Source organism: Drosophila santomea, chromosome 3R, assembly GCF_016746245.2.
Source record: "Drosophila santomea strain STO CAGO 1482 chromosome 3R, Prin_Dsan_1.1, whole genome shotgun sequence".
NCBI lineage: Eukaryota > Metazoa > Arthropoda > Insecta > Diptera > Drosophilidae > Drosophila > Drosophila santomea.
In genome coordinates, this window is record NC_053019.2 from 4,809,913 (window position 1) to 4,834,397 (window position 24,485).

Consider the following 24,485-nt stretch of genomic DNA (forward strand, 5'->3'; position numbering starts at 1 on the left):
AGAACAGCGCCAGCAAAGATACACTTACAGCATGGCCTCGTTACACACACTCAGCAAAAGATTTCTAGAGTCTCCCCCTATAAATAAAATCCCCAAGCGACTCTATTTCTTTTTTTTTTGGATCCTGCTATACACGGCAGAGTTAATTTATGACCTACAGCCATACACATACAGAAGCACAGATTGCTCCTCCACTTAAGTGTTATAGCCGAAAAGACTTTCCAATGCCATCCTGTGCCGAGTCATGAATTTTAAGTAACTCTGTCTGCTTGCCTGCCTTTGTTTCTCGGCCTTTCCGTTTGCATTCTTTTCACAATTAATGTAAAATTTAATTTGGCTGGGCTTGAGCACACGTTGCGTGTGAAAAGGGAATGGATGGGGCCGAAATGAAAGGATTCTCATATAAATATTTTACTTGTCTGCCATGCGAAAACAATTAAAAGCGGTTAGGAATTTTAAGCAAGGCTAAGCCTAAAGGAAAAACTTATTTAAATGCTTACCACTATAACCACGATAGCTTAAGAAATAACTACGAAAAAAACAAGACATCAAGGATATGCTTTAAGCCATAAATACTTAAATAATATGATTCAATATAAAGAATTGTAACTAAAGACATTGTTAAACTTACTCGTCCATTGTTATCATATTCATTTATTCTGTCTTTTTCATGTCTTTTTTCATGCCTATGGAAAATAGCGTCCAATTAAATTTATTTCTGCCAAGTTATTGCTCACCTATTTATTAAATATTTGTTTTGATTCAATTATTTCATTACGGAATGCAAACACTATTAACTCTATCCCCGCATTTATATTACATATTAACTGTGACCAAAACAGCAACAACTACATACGAGTATGTACGTACACAGTAATGTTGTGGAGTCCGTTGAAATCCTGGTCCATACAGACACACTCATAGTAAATTGAATGGGCAATTGTGGTTTTCTATTAAAAATGAGTGGGCTTCTCACACAAACTGCAGTGAGTATGGAAACCACACAGGCACATCGACAAATTCCGTTTCTGCGTAAGAGTTAGCCAGCAATTTTATGGCTTTGGCTATTATTTTACCATTTTTCTTTTTTGTGAGTGGGTCTCTGTGTTTGTGTGTTTGGCTGTGTCTATAAATATTTATTACAGTTTTGTTGGGAGCTAGAAGATTGAATAGGAAACGCTGCAGCAAAGCAGTTAGTTAGTATACATATGTAGACAGACATATACTTGCGATGACAGCAAAGTTTGCCGGGACCTTACTCACCCGATTTGGCCCAGACTTCCCAATCAATTAGGCACACATAACTCAGAGTACACCAAACCCACATCAGCGCACCAAATTGCTGATTCAATTGTGGATGCGGGTCAACAAATTTTTTTGGGGAAACGAACGGTCAGACCCAAGATTTCCATTTAGACTCGTGCCACAAAACTTTGTACAAGTACATAAATTAGAACGCAACGCAAGCTGGGGAAAATCACTTTTAATTATTTGCAAATAAAAGGCGTCCGAACTCTTGCAATTAAGAACCAAAAAGTACCCACCGAAAAATGAGCAAATCATAATGAATAAATGTCGCTCCGGAAGTGAGCGGAAGTCTGGCCAAGAGTTGCCCTCCTCCGTTCGCCATTACATTTCCGCTCAAGTAACGGGATTTATCAGGAAGGGTTGTCGCCGGGCTTATTCCTAATGGGAAACGCTGCGTGGCATAATAAACCGTTCGCCTCTTTTCCCTGCTTTTGTTGTTGCCATGAAAGCGTGTTGACTTTGTTAATAAGTTTAGTAATAAGTTGCCGGCCAGGCCAAGGGACTGTCCAAGGATATAAACAAACCGCAAGGGCATAAATAACCCAAGAATGCGGCTAAAAAAGTGCGGTGCAAATGGAAGTTAAGAAAACTGATTATTAGGGACTAAGGAAATACCAAAGAAAAGAAGTACATTTGTTTCTGGTCCTTAAATGTCCCTGGTGTTCTGAGTTTTAAGAAGGATCTAAGATCTGAACCCTAAGAACACGGCTTAAAGGATTAATCAAAACTTTTTAGAATACTTACTATCTTTTTACCTATTCTGCAACTGCGTACCTCTTCTGATAAATGCCCCTTTTTCGAGAAGCAAAAAGAGAAAGTATCATTTAACTCTCACCAAACCGCAATACCGCCATCCAAAGCCAAAGTTACAGACTGTGCAAAAACTAAAGAAGAATGAGAAGAGCGGCAAAAAAAGATGATTAATTTACGCGTCCATTGGTCTATTCGGTGTCCTTCCTAGGGTTTGTCGCCCTCAATGGGAATGGGGCCCATTGTTTGCCCAGATTTACAAAAGCAGCCGAAACTTAATTTGATTAACTTTGAGTAGGTTTTTTTGTCGTCTTTGTCTTTCCGGCTTCGGTTCATCAGCAGATGAGATGCGAGCGGGAAAAGTGGATAGAAGAGGATTGGATTGGTGTGATGGTGGGAAAAACGGGCGGCCGAAGAACAAAGGATGGGATGAAGGCAACGTTGACGTTGATAATGATGTGGCCAGCCATCATCAGCGCTCGTCCGCTGGCCATAAAAAGTTACAGACTTTTAAGTGTCCTGCGTTGGCATTTTATTTTAGTTTATTGGTTGGCAATGGCAAATGAAAATGCCAGCTGAGAAGAGAGGTGGATCGTGTTTACGGTCGGGGCATTCTAAATAGATGGGTGCTCGTAAATCGGTATTAGTATACCTAAATGATGTCCACGGCAATGCACAGATACTGAATACGAATCGCGGGCAAATTGAATGCCAATTTTATTCGAACTTAATTAAATGGCGAAACTTATTTTGAAAGGAAAATGGCTTGAAAAACAAAGTTCGCAACAGCTGCTACCCTAGCTTGTAGCATATATTGATGTCGTTTAGGAAAGGCGCATGTTTATGAGAACGTATTAGAGTTTTAGTTCATGTCCTATCTAAAATTATCTTTGAATCAGTACACTATCAGTGTTTCTCATAGTGCTCTTGTTGATCATATTTTATTCCAACAATATTGAACTTTTCATAACTTAATTAAACAACAACGAGACTGGAATTGCCTTCATATATGCATTAGTTTGAGTTGCTGTAACCCGGGCTAAAACTTTGCCGAGTCTGTGTGGTCTAATGTCTTTGCTTTGGCAATTTGGCTAAGGGCGTTTTGCTGTTTTGTTGGTGCTTTTCAGCTGATGCGATCCTTTCTGTTTCCCTGCTGCTGCGACGCTGTTCCCGGTAATGTTTGCTTTCATTAACATTATTGTTGCTATTGTTGTTCGCCCAGCAACAAAAACAAACATTGACGCAACTACACTTCAATGCATTTTGTGCAACAGCTACAACAACACCGCCAGCAACCCCAAGAACAATAGCAACAACTCCGAAAAGCCCCCAAAGGTATAATTTCAATTTCAACACTTTACAAACACGCCACAGTTGCGTCATTAACTGGGAAGTTTGCATGCGCGTCTCGTCTGCAGTTTTCCGTCGGTACACTGAAATAACTAATTGCACGCAAAGGGCATTTAGTTGAAATTTTCTGAAGCCAGCTGGCATAGCCAAATGAGCACTTATTAAGTGGTTTCGAAGATAACCATATTACTCTATTTTATATTACTGCAGACCAGATATTAAGAACTAAAAATTTAAATTGAACATCGCAAAAGTTGAAGATTAAGAGTTAATGTGTAAACTATTACATTGCGTCGTGTTTAATTTTAAGACTTATCAAAATAACTTCAAAAGTGATACTAATCAAAGATTTTGAATAGCCAACCAATTTATTAGTTTTAATAAGTTCAAATAATTTTTGTAGTGCTGTAGTGCTTCTGAGTATTTAAGTCCGTATCGCTGCGTGGCACTAAGTGCGCTGACCGAAAGCAGCAACGGCGACAGCAACAACGGCGGAGATGAGTTCAACGCGGCGTCAGGTGCAGCAGCACGATGGTCGCAACTGCAGCAGCAGCAGCAGCAGCGAGAACAACAAGATCAAAAAAAAAAAACACTTTTCCAGTAGTTTCTGTTGTTTCATAAAACTTCATTGTTGCATGTTTTTTGCTTTGTGCCGCTGCTATCGTTGTTGCTGTTGCTGTCGTCCTGTTGTCGCGGCTGCTGCATTGCTTCAAGCCGTACATAAAATCATTTGTGCCACCCCGCCCTCGAGCATTGACTAATGCTGACACTCCGCCAACACGAACCCCGCAGCAACGGCAGCAACAGCAACAGCAGCTATAGCAACTGCAACAACAGCAGCAGGACATTACAACAGTTGTGGTCCATTAAGTTGACGCTTTTCCGTTGCATTTGCTGTGACATTCGTCCCAATGCCATCGAGATGCTATCCCGACTGTCTGTCGGGGGCGTTGATAGCCATCTAACTGGGCTAGCAGCCACCAAGCAAAGTGGAAAAAGGCCACAGTTCCGCTTGGTTATACACGCCAACCTTCAAGGTGAGCGGGGATGAGATTGCAGATGGCTGGCGGAGAAGTGGGGATGGGCGAAAGCCCTTGGTGTGCACTAAATCGATTTCCAAGAGAGATGGACCAGGAACGAGGGAGAAAATCTATTTCAGTCCTGATGGAATAATCTAATTTTTAATACCACTGCATAGCCATTCGTCATTTGCTTATTCCCTTGCATACAGAAGAACAGACCGGGTGGTCATACTAGCTTTTAGACCATCTTGTATTATATCATTTTGACATCATAATATTAAAGTAAATATAGCCAAGTAAACCTTATTTTAAATAGGCATGGCCAGATCAACTTTAGTAGATCTAAAACGTTTGTTAGATACTTTTACAAATCAAGTGTGCCGTTTAGTGTTACGAACAACGGGTATGAAAATGTTTGTGCTTTGAGTAAGAAGATTTTGTAGATGCCTTTTATTTTTGCCCATACTTGGATTTGTTGGATAATTAGGGAGTTCTGGTCCTCACCATCAGTCTGAACTAAGCAAAAGAAGCGAAGACAATTCCATGACCTGCCTTATCCTGTTTTTCCCTTTCCTTTGCTTAGGCAATTTTAAATTTTACAAAATGCAGTTTCCCTTAACTGTCGACAGTTCTATTGTTTTAACCGCTGTTGTGCCAACATAACTTTTATCTACTTCCACCATTTCCCATCGACTAAATGCTGCCGGATGCACAAGCTGCAAAAACAGCGCCAAACAGGATTGCACATTTCTTTTATGCAGTAATTATTTGCGGCACTTTATTGAATTCCGAGCGGCAGCGGCAACCGAAAACAGCCCGCACAACAAGTCCCGCCCACTTCCGCCCTCCGCTGGCAGGTGTTGGCTTTCCATTCCCCGCCCCTGCCGCCAACCGTATCCTTCGCTTGAAATTTTCCCCGAGCGCTTTTTCCGCTTCGATTTTCCCTCTTGTTATTCTTTCCCACACATCACATGCTCGCTTTGGCTTCTTGCTGCCTCATCGTGATGTTTGCCTTGCTTTGCCCTTCCAAAAAGTGCAGCAGAATGCTGCATACTTTAAGGCGAAAGTCAACCGCAAAGTGAATTCCGCCATCGACAAGCGCCATCTTGAAAGAGCGCGATTCTTGGCTACTTTTCAGTTGGATTTCTAGAAATTAGGTATTTGCTGAAAAATAAAATAACAGGAAAACTACGCGAATAGATTTTACAACTCTGGCTTAGTTGGGAGGTATGTATATTAGAAAAAAAAGATCAAAACAAGAGAGAACGCTATAGTCGAGTTCCCCGACTATCTGATACCCGTTTCTCAGCTGGTGGAAGTGCAAAGGAGAAATTTCCATACTGACAGTTTTTGGCGGTTTGTGGGCGTTAGAGTGGGCATGTCAAAAAGTTTTTTGATTTGCCAACAAAACAAAAATCAACAAGACTAATACAAAAACAAGAAAGAACGCTATAGTCGAGTTCCCCGACTATCTGATACCCGTTACTCAGCTAGTGATAGTGCGAAGGAGGTCTTCTACACTGACAGTTTTTGGCGGTTTGTGGGCGTTAGAGTGGGCGTGGCAAAAAGTTTTTGGCAAATCAATAGAAATTTACAAGACTAATGCAAAAATGAAAAAAATTTAAAACATTTTTCAAAAGTGTGGGCGTGGCAGTTTGTGGACGTTAGCGTGGGCGTGGTAACATGGTATCGACAAACTTGCGCTGCGTCTATGTCTCTTGAATATGCATGCTTAAGCTCAACTTTTTAGCTTTTATAGTTCCTGAGATGTCGACGTTCATACGGACAGACAGACGGACAGACAGAGAGACAGAGAGACGGACAGACGGACGGACGGACGGACGGACGGCTATTGATCCTGATCAAGAATATATGTACTTTATATGGTCGGAAGCGTTTGCCTGTTACATACTTTTCAACGAATCTAGTATACCCTTTTACTCTACGAGTAACGGGTATAACTACATTTAAATGTGTTTAATTTTTAAAACCCATTCTGTAAAAGTGGTTTATTTTGATTATTCAAACAGTTTAGTTGTGACCAAGAACCCAATCCTAGGCGTTTTGCTTTTATGCACTTATCTTTGGTAAGTTTTTCTGTTTCAGATCCGCTTTGCTTCTTTCTGCATTTTTTCTAGCCAAAAATGTGCCAGCACTGCACATGTAGAAACCCAGGGTGTGTTAATCTTCGGCAATCTTAATGCGGATATATTAAACTTATTTTTACAGCATTTCTCTCGGCGATTGCCTAGCCCCCTCAACGATCTGGATTCTTTATTTTCATATACTTTGTATTACTTGTGCCGCGCCCTGCTGCCTCCCACACTCGCATCCTGCCAGTTCCTCAGATTTCGAAAGCGCGATAAACTAACTGCCTGCCAGCCCCACCCCTGGACGCTTTTCAACACTGGCGGAGAGACAGTAAGTGGTGCAGAGTGGGTGGCATTGGGAGGTTGGCTGATGGTGGGTGGTGATGGTCCATGTGTATCCATGTGTATGTATTTCGCAACTTGAGGCGCTTGCCACTTCCGCTGACGGTCTATAAGAAAACACCAACACACTCGCTGTGTGGGGATAGTACTTCTCGACTGCTTTCCATTTCTTTTTTTGTATATTTTGGGTTTTCTAGCACTTATTTTAGTTTTATTGCTCGGCATTTTATTGCACAAATTTTAATATTTATTTTTGCTGTTGGTTTGTTTTGCACTATGCCTGCAGGGCGCTTCCTGTGTGTGAGTGTGCATGTGTGGGTTGAAGTGTGTTTGTGTTGGTTTTACCGAAACACACACTCCCACGCACACACTTAGAAGCGTGGGATGCTTTGTTTGCTGTCTGCTCGCGTTTAGTTAGCGTTTTTCTATTGCAGCTCCATTTTAATGTTTAACAAACTTGAATGGCGCAGTTGAGAGTTTCAAATAAACGGAAAGAAAATACAAACGATTTTTGCTTTTTTCGCCTTTTTTTTTACATCGTGTTTGCCCCTTGTTTTGTGAATGAACTTCTGTGAAAAAACTTTTGTGAACATTTTTTTAAACTGTTAAACTAGTTTTGTGCCTTTTTTTGTTTCGCTTGAATATTTATCTCATTTGAAAAAATTGAGAGTTTTATAATGACACTCAATGATGAGTCATTCCATGTCATTATATTAAGAACCATTAATGTGGGATTGGAGTAAGCTGGCATTATTATGCAGCCTAGATGTGTTGGGAGTGCACACACTGTTTCCTATTTGACTACAACCGACAAGTATTTCATCAGCCAGATCCTAACACCATTGCCAACAGTCTCTCTCTTCCATGGGTTCTCTAAAGTCAGTCGCTGCAGAATTTTGTGCGAAAGTCGTAGTTCTTTTCATTTTTACAATTATTAATGTCAAACTTTGTGAACATTACCCAAAATAATAAACTTAATTTGTATTATCCCTACATTAATGATTTACTGGTTTAAGTTTTTGGTATAATTTAGACAGTCACCACTGGTTTAAGTTTTTGGTATAATTTAGACAATCACCACTGAATTGTGATACCAAATAATAATTTCGATACAGAATTACACGCAACGGGTAAACTTTTTAACAACCATACATACAAACTAGCGCATTTATCATTATTAAATAGATTTGGCTGGAAAATGTGATTTAAAGCCAGGGAAATCTGGGTCCAGGTGGAGGTGGATAATAATAATTCATATGCTGATAGTGCTGAGTATTGCAGTGCATTTCGCTCGGATTATGGGTTTCCGATTGAACGGCTCTTGCAGGATATTCAGGTTTAGAGCTCTGCAAATTTGCCGAACGACAATAGTGGTCACCACAGCCTCTATGCATGGCCCCAGATCCTTGAGAAGCGCTACGGGATTACATTAATTAAAGCAATAGACCAAATCCTTTATCTCTCATACATACTTTGTAGCAAACCGGGGATTACCTTTCAAATATCGATGTTGAATTGGTGGTGGGTTTCCATGAAACCTGGACGGACTCACCATTCCCGGTTGCGGATAGGATGGGGCCTGCACATTACTGGAAAGATTGTTCGGGTGCCGACAGGCGAGCTTTAAAATATCGATTGAGTCTGATACGAGTATGCACATGCAACACTTACTTAGTAGTATATCGGTGATTAACTTTTAAATTTCGATCGTGTGCTGCTTTTGCGTTTCCATAAAACCTGGACGGATTCCCCTCCATCATTCCTGGAGGCGAATGAGTTGTGTCCTGCACAGTCCTCGGAGGACTGGTCGTGGCCATTATCATCATTTTGCTAAAATTATCACTTCCGTAAAGTCTTGCAAACTGCTCAATGCTTTCCTGTAAGCCATTATACATTCTATATGCTATACTTAATTGCAAACAAATAATAGCGAGTTCTTACATCCGGACAAAAAATTCCGGGTAGCCGCACGCCGCTGTATTCCATGTTCTAATTTATGAAATAATTTAAAATAGTTTAATTTGGATAGTATAAAAACAGAATTTTGGAGTGGATTTGGCTTGTTGTAATGGAGACGAAAGCCGAAAATAAAATGGCAATTTTTGACAGGAAACTTATGGAATTGAACCAATATTTGACGTAGTTTTCTTGGCATATATTCATTGAAGGGAAAACAAAGATTCAATTTAAGCGCAGAGAGACTTTGCAGTGAAATTTAAAGTTGAATTCAGATCAATACATTGAAGAAAGACACCTTTATTAATTTGATTACCATTCATCTGACCTTTCAGTGCCTCTGGCCAAGTTAAGCGTTAAACAGTTGACAGGCAATTATTGCACCCGCATAAGGACCTCAACTACTCGGCACATTTGTTTAATTCTCCGTTTATTAATTTACGTTGAAAATCCTTAACGACAGGTTCATATTTTTATGGCTGCCACGGCAACCTCATTACCGGCGACTTGTTGTAAATAATTATTTGCGGCTTACAAGCATTTTTTGTGCCCTTAGCGTATGCGGAATTTATGAATAAATCATTTGATCCGCATTCGCCAGTGGCTGTTCAGCTTTCGAGTGGATGACCTCTTCGGCGGATAATATGCAATATGCATTTCCGTGGCGCCACCGATTCGCCGGGCAGGTGCTTGCCGTTGAGTTTTAATTAATCGAAAACTCATAAAAATATTAAAATGCAAAAAAGCACAGGGCTTATGGCCATACGGCAATTCCAGGGCCAAGAGTCGATGACGAGTGGGAAATGGCGATGCATGTTTTATTGCCCGGCATGTGGTGCCACATGAGTATGAGTGGACCAAAGGCATAAAGCGGAGAGGTCCTTGCTGTCTGCAAAATATTAAATTGAGGCAGAATTTTATTTCTGCTTTTATAATTGCGCATAATGTGTCATGGCTCGACTTTTTCTTTCTGGATCATTCCATCTAGGGACTTTAATCTGAGAAAAATATCCGCTTACCAGCATTGGTAAAACCATAATCAAGACAGAATACTACAGTCGATTTCCTCAACTATCAGATACCCGTTACTTAGTAGGATTGCCGGGAATTCTGAACATTTTCTAGAAGTGTGAGGGCGACAGTTTTGTAGGGTTTGTGGGCGTTACAGTGCCAAACTTGCTCTGCGTTTACATCTGAAGGATCTTAACATTCTTAACGTTTACACAGACAGACACACAGATAGATGGACATGTCTATATCGGCTTGTGATCCTGATCTAAAATATATATGGTCAGAAAAGAATTATTCAGGCATGCTCCTGTAATCGTAAGATTTTTTCGATTTCGATTTGGGCCAAATCGTACGATTTCGTTTTTAGGTGCCCTGGTTTTCGCATAATTTTTGCTTGAGAAAATCTTGAGCGGCCACCTTTTTCACAGCTTTAATTCCGATGTTCGCAATTACTTTTTTACTGCACTTTGACCATTTAAGTAATTAAATTATATAGCATTAATTACTCCTTTTAATTAATTAATGAATTCTTTTATGTTTTATAAGTACTTTTATCTGCCTGTCCACGAACAATATGACAACCTTCGGGATAGCTTTTGGCGACGTACTTCGACCCCTACCAAATCGTAAATTGTTGTTGCCGACGGCAACATTTTGTTTGTAAAATCTGAGGTGGGGTCAGAAATATATGTGGATATGATATGTGAATATATGTGGAATTAACATCAATAGACCACTGAGTTAGCTATTTTTTTCCCTTAGTAAATAAGATCTGATTTGATATAAAAAAAGTCATTTGCTTTTCATTTCGGCCAGACAAAAGTGCCCGTTTTACAAATCGACAAATTCTTACGATTTCGAAAACCGGAGCACCAATTTTACGATTTCAAATCGAAATCGTAAAAATCTTACGAATTCGATTACCGGAGCATGCCTGATTATTAAGTCCATAAACATTAATTTATAATTGCCTATCAGTTTTAAAACCAATTATAATTGTATGTGACAAATCTAATGGGTTTAACGCAGCACTGAGAAAAGCTGACAACTCTTGACCAGACAACTTAGACAATCGATAAGTCTAGTTACCTGGCTCGACTGTCATTACGCAAAAAATTTGGTTTTTTCTGTGAAGCTTGCGAAGACCTATTTTTCATCATTACTATTTAATAGTATACTACGCTAACAATGGTTGACCCCGATGTTCACCCGGAATACAAAGAACTGCAAATAGGTTTGAAGAAATTAGGGGATGAAATTACCGAAAATAGAAGGTATGTTTAGATAAATATATTCTGCTGCTTTAGTAATCCCATATGGGGTTTTCAGCATCCCGCGGTACATGTCGCCCAGCATTGAAAGAGATGAAAATTACATCAAGCCAAGTCATCACATAAGCCGTTCACGTTCTCGTCGACTAACAACAAATAGTGTTAATGCAATTATAAATCATGAAACTGATGGGTATGCTGAGAGTTGCTTCCCTATGAGCATGAGTTCAACTACTGTTTGTAGTTCTGGATCTGTAAAATCTCCATATGATCTTAACGCACAGACATCGTCGTCTATAAGTGGACAATCAGATGCAAAAAATTCCAGCGTGAGCTCGAGCACAAGATCTATTTTCAAATTCGAAAGCTCTGGCTCCGAATCAAAATCCTCAAGTTCAACATCATCATTCGCATCGACTTCTTCATCGTCGAAATCAGCTTTGACACCAAATGAACAAAATGTAGAAAATAATGTCAGGGACACTTTGCCCTTGAGTCAAAACTATCCCGGACCGAGATCTATTAACTGCAGCAACCCAAACTCTTTTTCAATTATCTCCAATGAAGCAATACCTTCGACTAGTCAGATTGGCGGCATGGGAGAAAGGGATGACCAGGGTAGTATCGATTCTGAAGTAATCCATAGCATCAGAGAATCAACTTCACTAATTGAACTCAAAGACAATTCCAATACGATCATTGACGAAGATCATAATCAAGAATATAATATAGGAGGGAACGTATTGCCTACTGGTCCCATTTCTTGTTCCAATTTTGATTGCCAACCCGAAGAAAGTATCCCAGCTCTTACGTTCCAGGGCATGTTGCCTACACAAATTTATAGACGAAGCTTGTCACCAAGGTCGAAAGAAGTATCAAATGGAGCAAGTAATGAGAAGGAACTAGAACTTTGCTCTATGCAATATTCTTCAACGATGATGATAGAAAATCAGCACTATGGAGAACAAAATGACATGGAACAGGATCTGCGCCCATTGCAAAATTCTTTGGTTTTACCGCCACCATCCCAAAGTATGACTGAGATCTTAAACCCAAGAAAAGTGCCTTTCACTCCCAGCTCTAACGAACGCCCAAACTCAAATTTTGGGTTTGAATCAAATGGAGCAAATTATAACCAGGAGAAAACTTTGTCCGAATTGCGATATAGTACAGATCCAATGGGATCCAATGACTTGGCGTATGCTTCATCTGATAGTCTCGATATTGTTTCCGATTTCGATGATAATCCAGATAATCAGCAGCCTGGTAGAGAAGTAAATGCTTATAAGAAGTCGCCCGAGAAGGAGTTGTTCTCCAACAGTGGAATGCAAGTTTTGCAAGTTCTAGATATATCCCATTCCGTAGAAGGCGAACAACGTAAAATGTTTGGAAAAGAGGTAGCAGTTAAGTTTCAGTCCACCATACCAACTGATAATTGTGGACTTCTTAAAGGTCCAACTCATTTTTTGAAGATGCCTTCTTTCATACCCGTGGAATCCAAGCCATACGTGCCTCAAACCTTTGAGAATCGCATGACTAAAGATGATTTAAAGGATGAACAGGCGCGCGAGGATTTCTTAAATCGTCTAAAGGCAACTGTTAGGTGGCGAGAGGACGAAAACAAAGTCAAGGAGTCGAATTCGAAAATTGTTCGCTGGTCCGATGGCAGCGAGACTTTCCATGTGGGCGATGAGGTTTTCGATGTAATGCACCACCCGGTGACCGATAACCAGAACCATTTGTATGTTCGCCTGGCCAGCTGCTATCAGCCTCAGGGAACGATCAAGGATAAGATGACGCTGCGTCCCATGCTGGACTCCAGTTTCGGGCAGAGCCATGTCCAGGGGTTGCGTAATCGAACCACCAATAAGCCGCAACAGGGGTGCGTCAAGGTGATAATGGACATGGGTTCCAACCCCGAGCAGGATCAGGAGCGGCTCATGAAGCAGGAACTGGCGATGCTTCGCCAGGAGGAGCGTGGAAACCGACGTGAGAGGATCAAGAATCGGCATTTGAAACGTGGCAAGTCAGGGACATTCCAAGAGGACGATTCAGTGGACGGCGAGGCAAACTTTGAGGACGAGGATATGGATAAAGCAATGGGCCTAGAGGAACCTACCGATGATTACATGGACGATGATCCTTCTTGCAGCACAGCGAAGTCCAAGGAGGGAAAGCAATCCATTTACGAAGACGGTTTCCCGATCGGAGGTGCTATCCGCAAGGCCAGGCGGTTGGTCTATTCTGATTTAAGCTCGGACTAAATATTAAATATCCGCTGGTTACGAATCTGAATAAACATAAGGCATTAGCCAGCCCACAACAAAGAGTAGAGCGTAGCTGCAACTGATAATTAATTAACAATTTCTCGCCCCCACGGGGGCGTACGGCCATTGCCGTAATTAGGGGGCGTGGCAGCAGAGGCACACATTGGTAGCCTGCGCAGAAATTGCTTAAGGTCACAATGGGGTCGTGATTGCAGCGCGGAGCACTCTAACCCAAATGCCATTGTCCGACTGCCAAACTGGCCGGCATTCCAACGCCCAAAGCAATTAGTGGTAGGTGCATTGGATTGCTGCCTGGTGTTTTTGGGAGATTGGACTCGTGACTTGGTGGGTCGTATGTGGATTTGGGGGGCGGCAAGTGGGTGGGTTTCGGGTCAGCGGCTCAGTCGGATTCTGCTCTATGATTTCAACTTGATATTTGTCACCCTCCAAAAGCTGACTGCATCACAGGTATCCGAAATAACAAGAATTCTCAGGTTGATTAAAATTTAAAAATGAATTCAACATTGAAACAGTAGCTCATAAAAAATACATTTTGCTGTTAATTATGAATAGAATTTAAAAGTTTGTCTCTTTGAGACAATGTACTTTACTGCTTTTGAAGGAACATATACGATTAAGTTCAGTGCATTAGTACATAAATAAAATAAAACATCTAGAAATATTCAATTTTTAGACATTTTTATACACGTTGCTCGTAGTTAGGGGTATTCTAAATTCGTAGTTAGGGGTATTCTAAATTCGTTGAAAAGTAGGATGTCCGTCTGTCCATATGCTTGTCAAGATGTCGGGAAGTATTTAAGCTCGAAAGTTAGGATTGATAAAGAAGATTGCCTCGCCCACACTAGCGTAAGTCTCTCAATATATAATGAAACATCTGCATTACATTACATTACATTTTATTTTCCTTCAAGCATTTATGCTTAACTTTCCTTTTCAGTTAACACCAATCATAATGAGAAACTTGAGCTGTGATGCCTATTAATTAACATTGGACCCAGCATTATTGATTTTCGAAGTGCATTCAGTCATGATGTGGACGGAGAGAGTTGTATTTGCTCATTTAACTGGTGAAATTTGATCAGGAGCTCCTGGAACTTATGGGCTTGCAAATTTGATCAGGAGCTCCTGGAACTTATGGGCTTGCATGCCACGGGGAATTGTGTGTACTGACAAGGCTCGTTTGCTTCAAAGGCACATAAGCTCATTACAATGCCAGTGTCTTGACGTTGCTGCCTTAGCATTTGGAGCAACGCATTCGAATGTAACCGAGATATAGGCCCCCCACATGCTATGGGCTATAAACTAAACTGTCACGGATTTTCGGGCTGGGCCGAAAATCGACCAGCTACACGACACGCCTGTAGGCCAAATATCTTGCACACATATTTGTCGACAAGTTGGCAAACTGTGCGGGCAAAAGGTGCAAGTGGGTCGGTGGCATGTCAGCCTTTGTGCTAATGCAATTTAGTGCCTCCTGCAGCAAATGAACCTTGATTATGTGTTTATTAGACACCAATTTACGCCTGCTGCAATGTTGCCTCTTCTCCGTCGGCCGCTTCTCGTATACGTAAAATTTCATTCCTCCATTGTCATAAATATCATCTGTCGGTTTACCTGCATTTATACATTCCAGTTATGGGCTCAGCCTCTCAGAATTTAATTACATCGATACTGCTGATCAATGAGGCGAAACTGGGGAAGTGCTGCTTAGTATATCTGCTTGTGGTCCACCTATTAATTGTTTCAAAGTAATATTTTTACCGTATAACTTTTGTTCGGGACAATGCACTTAAGACATTTGCGGACCTCAGGCACGGATTTTGTACGCTCTAATTAATTCAGGTTATTCGAATAAGTAGCGCACACTAGAATTACAACGGTGTGCAGAAATTAATTGGTTATTGTGTTAATGTAATATTATTGAAATGTTTTTCATGTAAGGGTGGCAAACTAAATAACCAAAAACCATTTCACCGAAAGCTTGTGCCTTTATGATCTAATAAAATTATAAGTAACCCACTTTTCATGACCGACCCATAACCCATATCAAATTTTGTTCCCTGCCTGATGAGCCCGAAAGGCATTCTGACCACTTAAAACCGTCAAGTAGATACACTCATTAACCCGAAAGTCTTGGTTTTATAGCCATTAAACATATGCGTGAAGGCTGTTCATGTTAGCCAAAGCAAACACAATTACACTTACGCACTCAAATTTATTTACAGCACATAAAGTAGACACTCGTTTTCGCACACACACCCGCCAGTTTACACACCTCAAAGGCATTAATTATTTATGAAGAGACAGGCTGAAATGGAAGCTCGCTGCACTGGAGAAAGGAATGTAATAAAATTACAAGCGAATGCCGTAAACCCGAAAGGTTTTGAAATTCGAGCAAGAGAAGGCCGTATTAAATTTGCTGGCCGTGACAACTGGCAAACTGGCTAACTGGTAAGCTGGCCCCCAGTAATTAGAGGCTCTTTTAAAGCTAACATTTCTCCAGACAGTAGATGGGACAGTGGGCACATCTCACTTGTCAACGCAGCAATTTGACAGGACCCGCACTGAAACGCCCAGATATATGTACATATATATATGTACATCGGTATATATACTATATTATCCTACAAGCGCAAGGATAGCGTAACCACAAAAACGTAGCAAATGCTGACCGAACAAACCGATGGAGCAGGTCATCGTTGGTAAGGTGAGAATTATAATTTTTATTTATATAAGGATAAATCTCCTTTAAGTTTGATGAGCTCTAGAACCACAGAACGTTTTTGAATCCATATTATAGTAATTTTATAATGATTGGATTTAGAAACATTTTGTTACATACATATTTAAAACGACTTACTTGAGTACGCTATAATATTAATGAACAATCTTTATTTTATTATTTCTCATTTATTTCAAGAATAACAGAAAACATTTCTTTTTATCGAACAAAAATGAAGCAAATTGGTAAAATCTTTTAGTTTCACCACAATATTTTCGGTAAGCTCTGCATTTATGGAGCGCGCTGTATAGATGTGTATGTATATATGTCTCTCTTTAGATACTCAACTTGTATTCTCAAGCACTTTGGCTTTGTAGATTTTATGTCTTGCGGCTTGCATTATAAAATTAGTGGCATGCTCTAATGTGGCAAATAGTTGATGGGTGGTTCGTAAATGGGTGGTGTGACAGTAGAGGTTTGTGGGTCAATTTAGTCCCCTGGGCGACTTTAGAGAATTTCTGTATGTGACAGTTGTTGAAATTTTACAGTCTCTCATTAACAATTGGCAATTATGCCGTAAACTCGAAATGCGTTTGTGCACATGTATTGTGCTAATATTTGCTTAAAACAATGGGCGCTTAGGCAGCGAAATTATTTCCTTTTATTTCATTCCATATGCAGCCGAAATGGTATTAATTGCATTACCATACCAATGTTTGTCGACACTGAAGAGCCCGAAAATCGAGTGTGTGTGTCATTAGTTGAATATGCATTAACGTTCATAAATAACTTTACACTTAATGCGAAACGGGTCGAATGGACACCATATGAGCACATATACACATATCCTCCCGTAATGCATTTAAGCGGTTTTCGTTGATCACATTTATCATTAAAGCTGCAATCATTGAATAAATAATTCACAGAAACAAGCATAACTGTAAATTGCAAATCTGCTTGATTTGACTAATTGTTGAAATTGATAGCAATAATTGAAATATTTGGGCGCTCAAGAGCTATTGCATTACATAACCCTATTAATCTCTCAGCAGCTGGAATAGGATAAATTAGGAAATCTTTTTATAATAGCACAATTCTCGCATCCACTCAAGATATTAATCGACGCTTTCAGTCAAGTTTTTAAGAAAATTAAATTAAACTGTAAATTACCGTAAAAACCTTTTTTTATCTATGTTATACCTGTTTTGCATTTTTTCTACTTGTTTTGTAAGCTATCACATTTGGTTATTCTGTTAATTAAATAAATAAGTTTTTTGAGAATTCTGATGATAGTAATATGTCACCTGTTGTCACCTGTCATCGTGAGATACAATCCGGTACTGAGTTAAGTTTTCATCAACTAATGCACCGCTTGTTCTATCGTTTATAATCTGTTCTATAATCTTGGTCTGCCAAATTGTTCGAGGCCGAGAAATAATTGATCTTGTCAACCAGTTTTTGCATCTCTTTCGGAAAGTGAGTGATTTATTTCAACCGAAAACACCTGGACTTGGCGGCAGACGTGAATTGATATTAATCCTACTGAATTTGATTTCCTTCGCCCATGAGCAAACATATCTTTGGTTTACGGTACGAAAAGTATATTCTTGGCTTTTACGTAGTCAGTGCCACCAATATGTTCATCCACATCAATTTTATCGGCTATCTCAGTATGGGTGTTCTTTATTCCGAGGTCAATAAATATGTTTATACAAACTTGCAAATTCAATTACAAAAGTTAAATACTTCGTCCAGCCAAAAAAAAATACGAAAGGTACAAAATCGTTTGAAAAAATGCATAAGCTTAAACAGAGATATGTATAACACCAGCGTTTCGTTTCACAAGCTATTTGTTCTTCCCCTTTTTCTGGCACTGATATATAAGTTTGCACTAATCGCCTTGATCGGCCGGAATGTGGCTGTAGAATTTTATTCAAGCAGCTTTGTTTTCTGGATACTTTTGCTCAAACACGTGTTAGATCTTTTTCTGGTAACTGTCTCCGTTCAGGGTGCTGTTAATCAATATTTAAAAATTGGGTTGGAATTTGGAAATGTCGGCGAACTAAGCAAGTTTCAAACTACGGTTAGTCAATTTATTTTGATCGATTTTATACTAATTTTAATATTTTATTCATTGCAGCTGGATATTTTATTCATCCATCTAAGGCTTTGCCACTTTCGAGTCAGCATTTTGGGTCTATTTGATGTTACCAATAAGCTTTTTTTAAAGTTCATATCAGCACTTATATATTTGCTAGTTTTTATTGCACAATATAAAATGCAAAAGGGAAAGGGCTAGGTCTTTTTGTAAGTTATTCGGTTTCATTTAATAGAAGAAGTCCTTAGAAGATGATTTGTTTTTCCTTTAGCACAATAATATGTTGTAATAAAATAAAAAAAAATATCCTCAATAAATTAAATTTGTATAAATTACCAGTAACATAATATTTGTCGTACCCTGTGAAGTCACCTAATAAGCTGCATTTACATGAAAGCCACTAAATTTTGAAAGATCGCACCATATGCCCGTGTGGCCACCTGTCAGGGGCACATAGCTTATTGTAATGGCTGTGGAAATGAACTTTTGCCACGTGATTTGCCCAGAAGTTGGACCGTGGGGGCCAGTCACATCAATAGATAATTTTTCATAATTAAAGTTTATGTGTATGTGGTTCGCTTATCCAACACACTTTCCCCGGTGGAGTAATCCCTCGACTCGCTTTGGGTTCATTAAGGATCATAAAATGTTTCATTTTCATTCCAGGAAACGTTTCGTTTAGTGGAGATTATTGTGTTGCTTCCACAGGAATTTTAAACCGAAACAAAAACTTAGCTTTAGTATGTCGTCATTTTCATACACAATTTGCTATGATTTATTAAATTTCATGTTCATCCTTTTTGCCTTAGCTCAATTTACATACATCTTTTTAATGTATTAAGCCAATTAAGGTTGACATGCAGACGGAAAACTGTAACACTGACCGTTGTCCTTCGAGCAGGTTGTCCTTCCCGAGAAGATTAATTTGGACGGAGCTGCCTTTGTGTTTCATCAAACAGATTTGGTGTTATTTACTTAAACACTTAAAATAAATGTGCAAATATTTCTATCGGCTGCTGAGTTTAATTGAAATTCCTTCGTCCTGTCCCTGTTCTGGTCAGCCTGCTATCCTGGAGGTGACAATTTAAGCACGCTCAATGCCAACGGATAATGACGTTGATTGTGGCATCTTCTTGGTAGTTTCTTCCGTCTCGTTCTCTTCCTTACAGCCATCCATCAATCGAGGGACCCGGCTTCCTGGCCGTCCTGGAAGCCTGGTCTTCTGAGCAGCAGCTGCAGCAGCATCGGCAAAAGCAACAAAGGCACATCATGTTGAGATGTTGCCATTGCTGTCCTCATCCCTCTTCCAAGGTCCTGCGTTCTGCCTTCCATGTGTATCCTTGTGCCCATGCTCGTTCTCCGTTGTTCTTGTTGCACTTTGCTCTGACATTTTGAGTTTATGGCATATTTGCATTATGACTCTGCTGCCTGGCCCGGCCTTTCCTACGTCCTACGTCCTTCTCGTAGCAGTGTGTGTCCTTTTCATGGTGCACTTGAACAATGACGTTGACTTTGTCGTTGAGGTTGCCATGAATGCATGGGCCAGGACTCTGAACCCGACTCCTGCTGACGCAGCTGTTAACAAGGCAAATAACAACGCATGCTTGCATAAAAATTATGCAAGGCTTAACAACCTAAAACTATTTCGACCCCGCCCAGCTCCCTTAATTGGTCAATTTCGCTGCCCTCTCTTGGCCCACGCACGACCTATGCACTAAATGGGATATTCTTGAGCGCTTTTTAAGGCTCAATCTGTGTCCACCCATCCAGCCCATCAATGGGTTCCGACTGTCAGTGCCCAGTTAGAGTTGCATTTTGTCATCTGGACTGCTGGATAGCATGGCAACGAGAGTAAGCCGGCAGATCACTTTGCAAGGCCTTCATCTATCAAGCATTACCGTACGGCTTTCGGCCAAATCTACTTAAGTTCAATCCAGGCACGTTTTGGGTTGCACAGTACAGAGCGGAAAAAGGAGAGAAATAGGTCATTAGTCAACGTACTCCCAAGATTGACGAGGTTTTCAGCTGTAACAATTTTATAAATTTAAATATATGCCTTTCTTTCGTGAAATAAGTCGGATATTTATAGCAATATTACAAAAACGAGTAATATTACAAATACGCGTTATCACAGTACACATTCTTTTGATATTTAATAGTTAGAAATAAATGAATAAATTACTGAGTCATTGCATTATATTGAAAACTCCAGGAATATATGTCAGCATATTAAATTTCTTCAGATATAACACTTAGTTAGAACACTGAATGCTTCATGTTTTTTCCCGTGTACATGAAACGTTGTGGCGTATTATAGTTTATGCCTTTTAAATATTACCAAAAATTAAAGTCAAGCTTAGTCCCAGAAAACTTCATAAGCCGTTTAGCCGTTTTAGTCTTTTGTTATCCCTCTCTAATGCCAGACTTTCATGTGGAGCAAGTGACTGTGTTGATATCACTTTTAATTGGAAGTTCAGAGACTCGCATTTGACTCAGTATAAAATGCTCCATGTCACACTGCAAACGCTCTGAGTGACCACGGATAAAGCTACGATTTTGTTTCACAATTTACCACGCTTTTGCTTTTTTATGCTTAACAAACGTGTCTGTTAACCAAAAAATCGGGTAAGGAAGAAAGAACTTTAACAAAACCCCACTGATGTTGATAAAGACAGTGATGAGAAGGATGTTGCAGATACAAGCACGCATACACACCCGTGCTAAAACAAAGTTGAACAAAGCAAGGGTCCACAATGTCTACACTAAACCTGAATGTGTAGCAATTTGCTAAACAAGAAAATAATTGACTTGCCACGATGTGTGGCAAGCTATCCCACACATTCCCGGGCGAATGAGAAGCATTCTTAAAGAGAGCAAATTGAATTTCAACCGAAGGACGAGCGGCGCGCCTAAGTATGCAACACTTTTTTCCAGCCCTTCACTTGAGCGGCTAATGGCGTAGAAAAACGGGTCGCGTGAAAAGCGCATGGCATAAAAATGTATGCCCTCAAATGAAGCCCGTGATGGCTGCCAGTCATTGTTGCTGCTTTTATTGCTGCTGATGCTGATAAGTGGAACTTGAGCGTCAACAATGCATGATGCCGGCCCCCGTCATGACCCTATTTTTCCCACTCCCACACTCCCACTGCACTCGGCGATAAGATAAATTAATTCAAGTAGTTGGCCAGACACTAAGCCCAAACTAACGCCCACAATTCCACTCCAATGCCACCCATGGCCGACTGGCCAACTGGTCAACTGGCCAACTGGTCGACTGGCCAACGAAATTAGCTTCATTTTCCAACACCCCCCGCCATCAAAGAGCATGCATAATGACTTGACCTGCGGCTTATGAAATTCGAAAAGCGGCTACAGCATGCGGGTGTCCACTGATGATGATACGGAGTGCGGGGCAGGACAATCAGGACGACGATGATGCCATGTCAACAGGCCCGAGACACGCGTCGCCAATTGCCGTCCCGTGATTTAGCATCCAAAAATTGTGGCCTTAGGCCGCCCAAAAACTCAGCCGTCGCTCGTCAAACAACGCAAATTGAGAGCGCGTGGGGAATTTTCATTCTGTTGCCAAAGAATGTAATCAAGCCACGAGCTGCAAATTGCGATCGAGTTAATTGAACCCCGCCGATATGTGACTGAGATTGAAAAAGAATATCATTCAAAAAACAAGAGAGAACGCTATAGTCGAGTTCCCCGACTATCTGATACCCGTTACTCAGCTAGTGGAAGGGAGAAGGAGTGTCTTTAACACTGACAGTTTTTGGCGGTTTGTGGGCGTTAGAGTGGGCGTGGCAAAAAGTTTTTTTGGCAAATCGATAGAAATTTACAAGACCAACACAAAAATGAAAAAAAATCAAAACATTTTTCAAAAGTGTGGGCGTAGCAGCTTTGGGCGGTTTGTGGGCGTGGCAGCATGAATCGACAAACTTGCGCTGCGTCTATGTCTCTGGGGTCTGTATGCTTAATTTCAATTTTCTAGCTTTTGTAGTTCCTGAGATCACAGCGTTCATACGGACGGACAGTCGGACGGACAGACGGACATGGCCATATCGACTCGGCTTTTGATACTGATCAAGAATATATATACTTTATATGGTCGGAAACGCTTCCTTCTGCCTGTTACATACTTTTCAACGAATCTAGTATACCCTTTTACTCTACGAGTAACGGGTATAATAACATTCGCTACGGTTTACTGTGGTAACGCAAGTTAAAGTTTGTGTTCTATCTTAACATATCGCTGTAGTCTGAGGTTGGAAATCCAATGTTTTCTAAAAGTAGGGTTAAAAAGTGGTTGAAAATTATTGAAAATTTCAAGAACTATTTAAAAAAGCATCCATATTATTGGAAATATTATTTCTATATAATATTACCATAATTTATTCCTTGCAAAAACGAAGATTATTTGCTTAAATTCACGTACACTTAGCCTTTTTCAAAAAAAGACTTCATAATTTAAATTAAATTCTATTTGCTAACTTATTTGCTTGATTTCTGTACTTTAAACAGTTTATTTAGCACTATTTAGCCAAAGTTCAAGAATCACAAAATATTTAAATGTACTGAAGTGCATAAGAGACCTTAAAGGCTGAATGCTTCATATTTACCGATGACTGAAGTGGCTGTTCATCGACATCGTTATAATCAACTCTTATCCAAGCATATCCGTAATTTCTAATCAAATGTAAAATGAATAATTAAACTGTTACGTTGATTTTCAAGCCGTTCAAACGGAAATTGCGTCCGACGGAGAGCAAGGAAATTTTCCCTACCCCAGCTCCTTTGAATCGTTTGCTCTTTGAATATAGCCAGTCTGGCCACCTATGTAAATTTTAGCCAAGTATACCAGGCTGTGGAGTCCTATTGGTAAACAGACTTGAAAGCTTAACTGAATTTGAATTAGGCCCAGCCAAGTAAAGGAATTTGAGCAGGGTGGGCCATGCCGGAAGCCGAAAGTCATCATATGAATTTATGACTTGCTCCTCTATCAACTCCATTAAGCTGCAAAATATCTTGCAAAGTACCATATAATGCTGAATATTTTGGATGTGTGTCCAAATCGAAACAGAAATTTTAAAGCCGAGAATAATAGGACTGAATGCTTAGCCATGACAGCTGGAAAGTGTGCAGTTTTTGTTTTTCCCAGCTTGGGCCTGGGCAGATCCACTCCCAATGGGTCTCTCTATTTTCCAGGACCTGCCAGCCACTTCATGTAAATTGAAGGAAGAGACGAACCGGACAGGACGTCAGAGACCCCAGAGCTCAGTGACGGATGCAGGAATAGCCTCCAAAAAAACCCAAACCTAGGGATGCAAAATAACTAGCAGAATCGAGTGGCTCAATAGCCGAGGATGTACTTAACCCATTTTCCGAAAAAAATAAATATATATATAGTAAGCCTGAGCAATCGAAGTTAAACGATTGAAGTGGTGGCTCTGCTTATATACTATAAAGGTGGGTCATTGAACGAGCGGCTGAATGTTTTGCCTGTTTAATAATAGAATGCAGCATTCAGAGTGTCTGGAAATTTCATTAAAAAGTATAATCGAAATGTTAGCAGGCAGTGAGGAGCCGAGCTACGAAAAAAGAAAAATATAAATATAAATTTTAAGCACTCTCCAAGCAGCAATGCCGGATTCACTTCCAGTCCGCCTGTCTAAATCGCTCGGATGCTAATGTCCGTGGGCAGCGGGCTCCATCGGCGCTGTGCATCCTCCTCCGAACTCCAGGCCCGGTATCACTTGGTCAGGCCCACTCGAAGACTTCTGCCCTTTGCACATGGCCTGCATAATGAATGGGAATTTGTCTAAGAGCTTTTTTCGACCGGCGAAACTCTGCGGTTGTTTTTGCAGTTTAATTTTCCTTTTTAGCTGCGTTTTACATTGCTTGTTTTGGCCTGGCTCTGCCAAGCCATGTTGATTACAATGCGAAATAAAAGCGCAATTTGTGGGCATATTGTGGGCGAGCATTATTCGGAAACATCATGAAAGGCTCTTTGAAGAGGAGTAAGAGCGAATATATATTTTTGGTAACGGAAGCTGCATTAAAAAAACTTTGAGGGTAATGCAAAGAAGGGAATAAGCTTTACAGAGTTGAACACAGGCAGAAAAATCACTTTTGAAATATTGAACGTCAAAAACTTTAACTTAAAATAAACTTAATGTTCTTTAAGTGCTAGGATGCATTTTTTAAGTATGCTCCTATCATATAAGGAGACTTAATAAAATATGTAATACATAATTTTAAAAAAATTTAATAG

The 24,485-nt window shown here is 40.1% G+C and overlaps 3 protein-coding genes across 4 annotated transcripts; 2 read left to right on the forward strand and 1 right to left on the reverse strand.

Moving 5' to 3' along the window:
• Nucleotides 1–7,840: 7,840 nt before the first annotated feature.
• LOC120451946 lies at nucleotides 7,841–8,960 on the reverse strand. Of its 2 annotated transcripts, XM_039635965.2 has the most exons (4): nucleotides 8,804–8,959; nucleotides 8,534–8,739; nucleotides 8,335–8,451; nucleotides 7,841–8,278 (listed from the first exon to the last, which is right to left on the reverse strand). In XM_039635965.2, the coding sequence occupies exons 1-4, from the start codon at nucleotides 8,846–8,848 to the stop codon at nucleotides 8,068–8,070; spliced, it is 579 nt and encodes a 192-aa protein (XP_039491899.2). In that variant the 5' UTR covers nucleotides 8,849–8,959; the 3' UTR covers nucleotides 7,841–8,067. The 2 variants fall into 2 exon arrangements, with proteins under 2 accessions (XP_039491899.2, XP_039491901.2); XM_039635967.2 differs by lacking the exon at nucleotides 7,841–8,278 and having other exon boundaries at nucleotides 8,346–8,483; nucleotides 8,804–8,960.
• A 1,903-nt stretch (nucleotides 8,961–10,863) lies between these two features.
• LOC120451944 (RNA polymerase-associated protein LEO1) lies at nucleotides 10,864–13,429 on the forward strand. The gene is made up of 2 exons (XM_039635963.1): nucleotides 10,864–11,103; nucleotides 11,159–13,429. Exons 1-2 carry the CDS (start codon nucleotides 11,018–11,020, stop codon nucleotides 13,362–13,364), a joined length of 2,292 nt encoding a protein of 763 aa, XP_039491897.1. The 5' UTR covers nucleotides 10,864–11,017; the 3' UTR covers nucleotides 13,365–13,429.
• Nucleotides 13,430–16,071: 2,642 nt separating this feature from the next.
• Nucleotides 16,072–18,409, forward strand: LOC120453693 (putative gustatory receptor 92a). Its single transcript, XM_044006446.1, is given in 4 exon segments — nucleotides 16,072–16,095; nucleotides 17,461–17,720; nucleotides 17,722–18,193; nucleotides 18,251–18,409. Coding segments are annotated over 4 exon segments (915 nt in total).
• The last annotated feature ends 6,076 nt before the right edge of the window (nucleotides 18,410–24,485 follow it).

Coding starts and splice junctions, on each gene's coding strand:
- LOC120451946 (XM_039635965.2), bottom strand. CDS start 8,848: ATGGAATACAGCGGCGTGCGGCTACCCGGAATTTTTTGTCCGGAT. Junction 8,452..8,533: donor AATCACCGATATACTACTAA/GTAAGTGTTGCA, acceptor CAATCTTTCCAG/TAATGTGCAGGCCCCATCCT. Junction 8,279..8,334: donor AATCCCCGGTTTGCTACAAA/GTATGTATGAGA, acceptor GTAATCCCGTAG/CGCTTCTCAAGGATCTGGGG.
- LOC120451944 (XM_039635963.1), top strand. CDS start 11,018: ATGGTTGACCCCGATGTTCACCCGGAATACAAAGAACTGCAAATAGGT. Junction 11,104..11,158: donor GAAATTACCGAAAATAGAAG/GTATGTTTAGAT, acceptor TGGGGTTTTCAG/CATCCCGCGGTACATGTCGC.